This window comes from Octopus sinensis, linkage group LG4 (genome assembly GCF_006345805.1).
Source record: "Octopus sinensis linkage group LG4, ASM634580v1, whole genome shotgun sequence".
Taxonomy (NCBI): Eukaryota; Metazoa; Mollusca; class Cephalopoda; order Octopoda; family Octopodidae; genus Octopus; species Octopus sinensis.
In genome coordinates this window covers 125,727,069-125,739,568 of record NC_043000.1, presented here as the reverse complement: position 1 = coordinate 125,739,568, position 12,500 = coordinate 125,727,069, and the positions used below count along the sequence as shown (strand labels likewise).

The window sequence follows — 12,500 nt, the reverse complement described above, 5'->3', positions numbered from 1 at the left end:
CAACACAAAACTGTAGTGATGAACAGGCTCCTTGCATAAACTAGGCATACTTATTCATTCTGTTTGAAGAATTAATTTTCTCGCAAGAGATAAAAATATTTTGCTAAATTATTTCTACATAGAACTGCGTGCCAATGCAACTTTCTCTTCTGGCTCATGTTTTCTCTTAAACCACAATTAAAGTAAACATTAAACTATCAACGTTGCCTAGATAAATGTATCCTCCTGTCTAGACTGACCAATAAAAATAATTTCCATAAAACATGCTTTGAATCAGTTGAGAAAGGTCTCCATTACTACTGTACATAAAGTAGGCACAAAGAAAGTGATAGAAAATTATAGGTTGCCGTTCCTATAAAAGAGCAACAGTGTACTGATGCTGTGTAGTGCTTAGTTACTAATGGACACTTCGCTGAATGTGAATTCACCAATAACAAAGAGATATAAAACGATTATATTAGTGTCAGAGCAATTTTTCACAGTGTATAGAAAACTCTGTCTTGATACATGGACTTCAAAATCAAAGTTAAATCCAAAAGTAGAAAATTGAATTTAATCTTTCTTATACAATAAGAATGGGTAAGCAGGCATTGGAAATCTATAACCTTTTAGATTTGAAATCCCATGACAATCTCTTATTTCCATCCCTTTTATATTCTAAGCCATGAAAGATTAAATGTCATTGTCAAAATATAAACAGTTAAATGGTTGAAAACTAGGCAAAATCTAGCTTAAACACTGCAGCGACATAATTTTCTAAACCACAGTAGCTTCTATTTCATGTGTCACTGAAGGTAGAAAGCTCTATAGGAATTCTTACATAAAGAGCCATATTCTATAGCAAGTTAATGAGAGAGGAAAAAATACAGAGAACGAAAAAATGAATATTACAATACATTGTGATACGAAGTACCCTTAATAAATAGCAGTTTGGTGTTTGGCAAACAAAGGAAAACTTTTGTAACTAGAAATAAAAGGAAAATATTTCCTTTATGCCAAGCATATGACAGGCTCCATTTAGAGCAGTTCAATATGTGATGGACATCACATTTTATATGAGTTGAACAGATTGGCAGATTTCAAAGGAATTCAATAAATGGTGCTGAATTTGAATTGCATAAGCATTAGGAAAAATTCTCTCTATGAAACTCGTTTTATTATCCCTGAAATATGTATTTCTATGCCATTTTCTTTTTTATTTTTCCTGGTATTATTAATGGAACCGTTTTAGTTGGTGCTATATTTTTAGTGCAAATCTCATAAGGTTTTCAGTGATTGTGAAGGATGGAATAATTGGCTGATATCCGTTAATATTTAGTCCAACTTTTTCTTTAGAAAACTTGTGTGGAAATATTTTCCCCCCTATTTTCTTTCCAAATTTTCATAAATCCACAACTGGTACCATTTTAAACTAAATAATCAATTACAAAGTAGAAATAATACTTAGTTTCACCTTAACAGTAGAGAGGCAAGTACACAAGGGACATAATAAAGGCTGTAGAAAGTTTGAACTCATAATCTTGAAGTCAGGTATTGAACAGTTTTACAGCCAATACACTGTAAGAGTTATCAAAGCCTTATATTCTAAAGAAACTGCATAAAGTAAGAAACTAAGAAAGTTTGGACTTAGGGAAAAAGAAAGATGCATTTGATAAGGAAACCATAAAGGTAAAAGAGAAGAACAACATCTGTGGTCATGAAAGAAGAACCAAAAAGAAGACATTTTTGAAGTAGAGATTAAAGGTTTACCTAGTGGCTAGATTTTGATAGCAGCCAAGTGCAACATCCATTAACTGATATTTTAGACTGGCATCTAAGTGAATCTTACAAAGACTCAATAACTGATCAAGGATTATAGACTTTTTGATTTAAAAGGGAAGCGAAGTTTGTTGTAATCCTAACAATGCTGAAAAATGGTTTATCTACGAGAAAAATATAGGAGCTCAAAAGACCTTTCATATACAGAGGTTGTAAGAATTCATGGTCAATCAGGAATTACAATTGGAAATACGCAAAAGCAGGAGTGCAGTATTACCATTTTAGGAATCTAGAGTCATTTTGAGGAGTTGCTAAGAAGGAACAAGAAGATACCCTTGGAAAATATTTGTGCCGAGAGGGTAAACCGGTTTAAAAAGTGCTTTATATGTTTATGTATTCATGGAGCTTAATTGTAGCTTTAACCTGTTGCGATAATATTAAGATATTGTAATAATTTAACGCAAATAATGTATTTCAATAAGAATAGAAATGGCTGAATTGCCACAAGATGCTGTATTTAATAGCTGTCACTGCTGTGATAAATACCTTTTTAAACTTGTCTGGAGTCTATTAGAGAATGCCAATGGAAGTGAGTAAATTACAGCTTGATTTAAATTTACTAAAATTACAACTGTCAGCAAGAAATGTGAACCCTGACCTGAAAACTTCTTGGTGATACACACATCTCCTGCGGTACATGCACCCTGCAGCATTAGCTGTTTGTCTTTGTATAAAGCTACAATTGAAGGAACTAATTATCTGCAACTCCTGGTGAATGTTATTCCTCTAGAAAATTTTCAAATTAATTGAGTGCAATACCTATAATGATATTTCGGTTACTTAAAAATTAAAAAAATATCAGCTGGCCATGTAATGTCCAGCCAACAGATACTATTTGTTGCAAGTGTTGAAAAAACAGCAGTGGGGAAATGTAAGAAATCCTTGTTATTGTTATTATTTGTTTTTGTTTTGCTGTTTTACATCCATTTTGAATAGGGCAGCATTTGTTGATGCAATTACTTCCACAGTGGATGCTCCTTGTTTTTTTACCACCATCTGACCAGCTACAGGGAATGGGATGATATTCGTTATATATCAGTTTGGTAAACTGGAGCCAGCAGTTTGCACTTTGATTTGGGGTCACAATACAATATTTGTCCCAGTAATATGTGACCCGAAGTCCGGCACCTTTACGTGGGGAAACACTTTTCTATGGTCTGCAGATATTCAGAAGAACCAGTGAGTACTATTCTTTTTGTGAAATTCACTGCAAATCTAGTTGTGTGCTATGTAAAACTATTGACAAAACATTATAAGGGTATTACATCAACTGCTTCAGTTAAACTGGCAACACACCAATCAAGAAACATTACAAAATATAATTGACACCTTGATATATTTGAGGGAAGGAACTGGTTGGAGGTTAGTGCAGTTGAGTACATATTTCGAACTGGGCACCTTCAGTGAAGGTTAAGTCATATCAGTGTGGAGGTTAATTGAAAGTCAAAGACTTGGGGATAATTTGAAAGAGTGATTCATATTTGGGGACAAGAGAGATTAAAAGGGTGGAAGAAAGTAAAGAGAAAAGGAATACACAAACTTGGAAACAACAGACTCAAGGATAGTTCTTTGAATAGAAGGAAGGAGGGAGATTGTACTGAAAAGGACCCTTTATACTTAGAAAGGAGAGAACTAAATGAGTTAGTTTTCTTTTATAATGAAAAATCTGCTGACAAAGTCATTTGGGTTGATGAATAAAGGAGATGCTGTTTAAAAAAAATACGAGAGAGAGAGAGGAGGGGTACTTGTTAGCTATATGTAAACGTGGTCTGCCAGCAAAACAGGCTGCAACTGAATGCAAAAGATATTGTTGATTGGCATAAATAGAGGTAGGAATATTTTCCCATAAACGATAGGCTCTATTCTTTCTTTGAACAGCAAATTCATATTCTTTCTGTAAAATATCTGCAGAGAATAGTTTGCCAGTTCAGGAGATGTGAGGGATACACAAAAGAAAGAATGATCGCAGGCATGACAGTCAGTATAGATATGTTTGTAATCAGCGAACTTAAACAAACTGTATGTGTATTGTGGGTGGATCAGAGGGGTTTACTTTGTCAAAGTAATGAGGCAGTAGTCAGAGAGAGAGTTATGGAAATTAAGGACATGAAATAAGAATGGATTGATAAAGGCTTCCAGTTCAATTAGAATTTGCTTTTTATTTTATTTTGGGGCTGTTCTCAGCCCTTGGGAAAACTATTGATTTTTTGTAACTTGTTATTCCCACTTCTATATGCTCTTTAGTTTGTTTTAAGCATCATGACTAAAGCCATGTAGAGCAATGTGTTCTAGGTACATTTTGCTATACATACATACATACACACACATACACACATTATATATATGTGACTTTATACCTATACAGAAAATCGAAAATTGCCTCTAAGTGAAGCACTTCACTTATCTGGAGCTTATTAAAAAAAAAAAACGTTTATGAAGATGATGATGATGATATTGGACTACTGAGAAGGGAAGTACATGTGAATAGAAAAGTACTCCCACTCGTTAATTAATATCCAATAAATGAAAAAAGAAGTCTGAAGGTAGGAGTGGATGGGTAGATGGAGAGGGAAATAAATCAGTTATAAGAAAATTCAAATAGAATCAATAGCGAATGTCACAAAATCAGAAGCTTATTTCCCATCTGGATTTATATTTCCCCCCCACTGATTTCATTAGGTAGATGCTAAGAAGAAAATTAATTAACATGCACGAGGGTTGCTAGTTCCAGTAAAAGTCTATCTTCACAGAAATAATTGGCCCTAATTGAGTGACATCTCAACGGAGGAATGCAAATACGTATTATTAGGAATGTGAAATACAGCTACACCAATAACAGAGTTGCAGTTTTAGTTGACGATGATGATGATGATGATGATGATGACAGTGATGATGGTGTTGACAGACTGAAAATGCATTAAAATTATACATAAAATAGTTTGTGTATTTTAATAAATCACCAGAGTCATTATTATTTTAATGTCGGTTTTACTATGTTAGTGGAGGCTAGATAAATGCGTAGTAGAGCATATATCTCTTTCTTTCTTTCTATATACCTGCATTTATATAATATAAATTGTCGTTATAATCATTGTCATTATCTTTATTGACATTTCAACAACCATTTCCATATATTAGCGTTGGAAAAATGTGTTTAGGGCACACTCATGTCCTAAATCGATTAGCGTTTAGATTTAAACAACAGAATATCCATAAAATGTTGTTTTTATTGGAGAACAGAAATTTCCAGATTTCCTGTAGAACATATCTAAATCTTTGGAATAATACTTTGGCAGCTACAATCAATGAGGCGTTAAAGCAACAAAGTCGTTTAGCTTCCTTGCAGCTAGAATGAAGTTCTTATCAATTAACTTGCGAATGTTGGAAAATAATAATTATTTCCTCTTTAGTTTCTGATAGGCTGAAATATCTTCTGTATTATTCCGAACAATATCTTCAGTTTGGCGAGATAATTGCTTACAAAAACATTTGTAAATGTACTGAATTCAATATCAGTTTTAAAACGTATGAAATTTATTCATGATAAGAGCTAAAATTTCATAAATCATGACCAACCATGATAATGACATCGATTAACAATGTGAACAATGATGATGATAAAGGCGATTATTATGATGATGATGATGTTGATGACAAAGGCCGCAAGAAACAATGTCAACACTATTGTTATCGTTGCCAATTCATAACCGCTTGTGATAGAAGAATATTTAGTTTTTATTACAAATAGACAGAAGAGTTAAAATATTCAAGACATAATTTTTCCAATAAATGATTTAAATATTTGAAACTAGTTCCAATCAGAGTTGTGTTTTTCAATGTGGAATCATAGTTTGCCTAGAGTGCAAACTGCTGTACCAAACTTCCCACACAGTCCTGGCTGTGCCAAACTTGAGGTATAAATCTCTCGGCTAAATTCTTCCCAGAATATAAAAATCTTACATCTATTTGCATTGAAGCCGTTCAGTTATTTTAATTGCAACATTGAATTTCTGTTGAGGAACCCATGACACAACAAAAATATTTGGAACTAAAGGCATCAGGGGGAAAAAGTAATAAGCTTCTTGTATCAAAAAAAAAAGCTAGTAGGATGAAATGGAACAAACATTTCTAACTAAAACACAAATTTGTTTCATGAAGTGATATTTTTTTTTCCAATTTTTTTCTGATCTTCTTATAAAATAACAATTGAAAATGCACCTGCAAATGGTTACTCTATTGATGGAATTACAAAGAGGTTAGAAAAGCTTGTTTCAGCAGAGATTCCAATCATGTAAAAATGTTAGAGTTGACCTTTCCACAATATATTCTAACATATTCGGGGAAATGAAAACATAATGTGTTTCAAAAAAGCTGATCATCATGTGAGGGAGAAGCACCTTTGAAAATAGTGACAACCAGAGACAATGAGAAAACAGATTTTAACAAATAAGACAAATATTCTTTACATCTTTCTCACATGTTTGAGGTGAGGTACATTTACTGAAATTATCTTGATACATGCCTGATTGTTGTTGTTGTTGTTATTGTTATTATTATTATGTTTTCTTTGCTCAGCTTCTAATACTAGAAATGTATTGCAGTGTCAGATTTTACTGCCTGTGAACAAGGAAAGACCCTTTATTTTCTGGAGTATTCAAGCAATGCCGTTTTCTCTAAGTGCTCCATTTGTATTACAACTCATATTCATTCAATAGACTCAAGATCTTTACTTATTGTTCCTCAGACTCCAACAATTATTAGTACTACTACCACCTTTTTCAGTGGCTACAACTGTTTAACCTCCCAAGCTAACCTGCCATATTTAGCAACTTTTTTCTTCTTTATCACACACCTTTATCATTATTATTATATTTTATGATAAATTAAGTACCTGTTGCGTACTGGGGTCGATCTAATTGACTGCCCCCACCTCCCCAAAAAATTTCGAGCTTCATGCCTAGAGTAGAAAATATTATTATACTTTATATTTTAGCTTTATTTTGGGGGCATTTTAGTTACTGGCCAGATCTCCACCTGAGAATTAACGTTAGTTAATATTGTTATTATCATTATTATGATCATTATTATTTTGGAGATGTGCTTGTCTGGTAAGTGATGTGATCTGAGACCATACGCTGAAACTAAAGCAATTACTTTGTGGAAGACAATATTAGCCATTCAAAAACATACGAAAACTGTTAACTCAATCATCTATAATTTGGTATCAAACTTTTTGTCACACTATCTGCAATCTGTTCACTGAGACCAATTCCCCAGCATTACTACTACTACTACTACTACTACTACTACAAACAGCTAAAAGACAAAATGATCCCAATGGAGTTTAAGTTCAAATTCCATCTGGAAAGAATAAAAGCTTAAGCTAGAATTTGGGTTCCAGGCAACATTAATGTCAACTATACCACAGGTGCATTTGTGTCACTAAAACAGAAACTGTCTTTTACTGTGTCTTATGAATTCAGTCTCCAATAAATAACATTCTTTCAAATGTAGTGGCAGGAAGTTTGAATATGTAGAAATATTGCATCTAAAAATTATCTCAGACTATAGTAATCAAAATAGTGTGTGTGTGTGTGTGTGTAATGAGAGAATCAAATTTGGTCTAATCAATACAGTAGGTATTTCTGTAATGATTCTCCTGTAATTTCATAGAGTTTGTTTAAACACATTTCTAAGCAAAGACTGTCAAGCAATCATTCTTTTCCCAGCCACTCCATCCTGGCACTGATATTTTGTACAGTAGTAATTCTAGCAGTGTGGCTGTAATAGAGATTAATAAGAGAAGCTGCAATATTGAATTATGCCAACATCACCTGTGAAGAGGGCATTAATAGTAGCGCATCACAATACAGGATCCATAATAAATATTAATATAACAAAGGATTGAACCCTCATTCCTGTGACTTATGCAATAGTAATTTAAATACAATGTGAGATACAACAAAAAATCGTGAAATGCTACTCCAAAGGCATTTTACAAATGCAGTTATGGAAAAGAGAGAAAAAAAAAATCACAGCTGAAAGTAATTTCAAATGAATTTATTTTTCTCACCAAATCTCAAAATATAAAAATATTACATTTTTCTGGGTGAACACTACATGTGATATGAATGCATTTTATAACGATAGCTAAATTTGTGCCTCGTCATGCCATTGAATCATAATCTCGCCTTATTTGCTCTAAAATCATTACTATTGAGAAATTATGACAAAAGCCACATATATAGTATGCGTGTACGCGCACGCTACAGACGGTTCGACAAGAATTTCTTTGAACTGCGCTGAAAGCTTGTCATGTTAAAAGAAAGATAATAAATTGCAGTTCTGAAAGTTATCTCCCTTCCTAAAACAAAGCGTCAAGCTAACAACGTTGTACACGGAAAATATGTGTGTAATCAAATCCATGTGCCCGATAAAGTAGTTGCTTTGTCGTTCTTTAACCCTAGTTTTACCCAGTCAAGTAGATTTATTGTTGGAGTTACTGCAGCCATGGTCATCCAGCCTTTTCGGGCATATACAAAAAGTGTAATATATAGTTTAAAAAATCATGTAACACGTATGTAGTGATATGAGCTGTGCATGAGATGTTGCTGTCAGCAAACGTTTGAAAAACTAAATCCATGACAAGAGGAAGGACTTAATATGATATAAATCTAATTTAAATGATAAACGTTGAATTATTACATAGGGAAAGTGAAGTATTACTGATTACTTTCAATAAGTGTCTCCATAAATATCCCTTTTAATAATAATAATAATGAAATTATTGTATACAGTGCTCAGGTGTACCACAACTTGTCAAAAGTGCGTATAAAGCATATGCAGTAATGTACAAATGTCTGGGAAGTGAACAGTGTATGAGTCAGATACATGCTTTGTGTGTATGGAAAGGAGAAAATCAGGTGTAGTTATTTGAATTTATTTAGTAGTTGAAATTATAAATTCAATACAAATAATATATTTTTATCTGGTTGGACCCAAACAATTAAATTCCAAAAGCTTTTCAAAGTATTTACGCTGAGTTACATCAGACTTGATATCACTTTACTTCAGCGGTCAATTTATGACAACAAAGTTGATTTTGTCATAACTTAAATGTTGATGTGTTTGAAAGGTTTATTGCGATTATGTATAAATATATAGGTGAGGGTACATGGTTTAATGGTTAGGGATATCTAATGTTGTTCCTGTCCACTCAGCTGGCGAAAATGACTTACATCTGTAGTTCAGTGGAGATGGCCTTCACACATTCGGCATGTCATGCTGAACCTCTGAGAATTAAGGCTATGTGTGTCTGTGGAGTGCATGTTAATCCATTTGTTATCATATTTCTGTTGAGATGCTCCATGTTTCTTTCAATTAATTTTAAATATAACAAAGAATTTAGTAAAATACATTAGTTATCATTAAACTAGTATTAGGAACATAAATTGTGACTAAGGTTTGGTGGAAGATTTTAATTCAGAACTTTTGAAAACAAAACATTTGTACTAGAGAGCCAGAGGCGGTTTCAGGCGGCTTGGTATCAAAAGGGTTTTTCATGAGCAGGCTGTTTTGTTGACTGGTTCAACTGGAACACTCATAGTTGTAACTGACAAAGCGCCAGGTTTTTGAAATTATGGTACTGCCTCTAGTCATGGGATAATAAAATATAAGTTATTCCTTTAACAATAATAATGAAAAATTCTTCCATTCAACAATAAAAGACATGGGGCGGGGGAAAGTAGGCAACAGTTTAAAATAGAAGATATTTACCTCAAATGATGATACAACTAGTGTTGAAAGTCCATCGACATAGGGGCCAAGGATGTTGTGTTCTCGAACCCGTAGGTTTTGTTTGCCACTAAAAAATGAAAATTAGAAGAGAATTAAAATTACTAGCAAATCATTTATTGATATCAGTAGTATTTCATATATATATAAGGACATGAGCACCAAAATAAAAACAATAATTCAAGACAAAATATATAATAGACACTCGAGGACATGCATTTAAGCCTTTTAGTACCAACTCTGCTGAGAAGGCCAGTATGGAAATATTCATATTTAATCTAAAGTGTCAATCAAAATCTCATTATAATATCATTTAATGGGCATTTATAATATAAATAATTGATCAGTGAGGGTGTGTGGCCAAGTGGTAGGGGTGTTGCATTCATGATCACAAGATCAGTGTTTTGATTCTTGGACAAGGCAGTGTGTTGTATTCTTGAGCAAAGCACTTCATTTCATGTTGCTCTACCATCACTTTGACATCGGACATGTGGCACACTCTGAAACTGTACAGGCAATGTCAATTTGATGGAGAGAATGAGCTTATGTACAGCACAATGATTTGACCCCTATAAACAAATCACCCATGTAGGCTACTCAGCAAGAAATTATGGAAACGTCTTCCTTAGACTCAAGAGACTACCAACAAATCCAGACAGGTCACCACTGTCATATTATATACACCAATTTATAAAGTTAAAAGTTACAGATGTCTTACTAAACATCTCAAAACTTTTGATTATATTGAAACTTCTAATCACAAAGGAGTTAATTATATGCAAATTTGTGAAAATAATTAGTTTGTCTAAGTTATAGAATAATATAAATTGACAAGTACTTTTAATGATTTGAAATTTTTCTGCAGGCTTAGAAGTTCTGAATATTTGTATAAAAATCTTAGAATATATTAAATTAAAATTACAATGAAAGTAAACAAACAAAGAAGTTTGCTTTAGAACCGTTGAGATGTCTTAGAAAGCTGAAGAAGTGATTTTAAATTCTCAAACTCAGGATAATGCTAATAATATAGCCTGAATAGGATAAGCTACCCCTATTTTGGAGAAGAATGTGTTAGAATATATCACACACGAAATACATAAATATACTTAATATTTATTAACACCAGTTTAAAAGATGAATTTTTAAATAATGAACAGAAATTTCATTCAAATATTTATTGGGGTGATTATCACAGGACAAAGGTTAGGGAGAGAGAGAGGGAACGAAAGATAATTTAGAATAACAAAAAATAAAAGATTATGAAGATCCCATTGCTTTTATTCAGAACATGCTGTTTAGTTCATTCTTTCAAAGTTTAATTGAGGAACAAAAAGTGTTGTTAGAAAGAAGAATCACTGCTAATTAAAAAGAATGGTGTGGTGTTACTAAGATGACCATTATGTTCAAATTGGCTAATCAGCGAAATAATATTAGTACTTAGCAAATTATTCAGTTCTCTTGCACCGCAGCATAGTTTGAATCTAAGTGTACAATTCCTGTAACTTCTGGATCTTTTTTTTTTTTCCTTTTCTTTCAGTAATACATCAAATTATTTCTGTCAATCTATACAGCTAGTTGAACCAACACTTATAAGTCTAGACATAAAGAGGAGTTTAAGACAATTCACCAAGTGCATTACCATTTCTGCCAGTAAAAATCGAAGAAAATAATATACTTAAAGTAGCTAAGTGACTATATTTTTTGTTAGCACTTCAGAATTAATCAGCCTGATATTGAGTACACCTGATAAAACATTATCACATAAAATGAACCAAAATGGTAACTCAATTTGCTAGAAATAGTAGTCAAATCTTTCTAAAATCCCACTCCACTGCCTTAGAAAAAAATACATAGCAAAATATAAGTATAGATACCTAAGATAATAATAATGAAGTTATTGTTTGCAGTGCTGCTCAGGTGCACTACAACTCATCAAAGGTGTACAGTACATAGAATTATGTACAAAAGTTAGGAAAGTGAACAGTGTATGAATCATGATATACATGGGGAAGAAAGGATAGTTACAGCCTGAACAATTTTGATCAGGGACCATCTGGGGTTTAAACATCACCAACAAATAAATATATTTCCTCTCTTTCCTCTTCTCCTCCTTCTTAAGTGTGTGTGTAATTATCATCAACATCATTTAATGTCTGTTTTCTATGCTGGCATGGGTTGGATGGTTTGACAAACTGGCTGCATTGAGGCCTTAGTCATCTGTTTAAGCATGGTTTCTAAGGCTTGATGCCCTTTCTAATGCCAATCATATCAATTGCAATTTTCTAAAGACTACAATTCCCCACAAAAGGGACAGTGCCGGGCTACGCAGAAACACTCCAAGCTGCTTCCATAAAAAGGCTGCTCAACTGACTAGCATTCAATCACTTAGGGACATGCTCCAGCCTCTGACCCACAAGCATGCTGTCTTCTGCTACTCAGCACCAACTAATCTCATAACTCCTCCACTTAGGCACTATCAACTCATTTGTCTTTCCACCTACTGTTACCCTAGTTGCATTCAACCCCTCCTACACACACACATACACTGCTTGATTGCATTCCACCCAATGATGCATTCACACAGTTGTTACTGAAAAATATTCAATTATATAGTAATTCTAAAGAATCATTACCATCATCGTTTAACATCCGGTTTCCATGCTAGCATGGATTGGATGGTTCGACTGGGGTCTGGGAAGCCAGGAGGCTGCACCAGGCCCAGTCTGATCTGGCAGTGTTTCTACAGCTTGATGCCCTTCTTAATGCCAACCACTCCGTGAGTGTAGTGGGTGCTTTTTACGTGCCACCAGCACAGGTGCCAGGAGAGGCTGGCAATGGCCACGGTCGGTTGGTGCTTTTTACGTGCCACTGGCACAGAGGCCAGTCGA

At 33.7% G+C, this 12,500-nt stretch overlaps 1 protein-coding gene across 19 annotated transcripts in view; it reads right to left on the bottom strand.

Annotated features, from left to right (window-relative positions):
- Nucleotides 1-12,500, bottom strand: part of LOC115211116 (kinesin-like protein KIF13B) — a 772,943-nt gene that overhangs the window by 381,534 nt on the left and 378,909 nt on the right. For all 19 annotated transcript variants that reach the window (XM_036502438.1, XM_036502452.1, XM_036502447.1 and 16 more), the window contains one exon: nucleotides 9,595-9,682. In XM_036502438.1, the coding sequence (XP_036358331.1) occupies nucleotides 9,595-9,682 (88 nt within the window). The remainder of the gene's footprint in view (nucleotides 1-9,594; nucleotides 9,683-12,500) is intronic.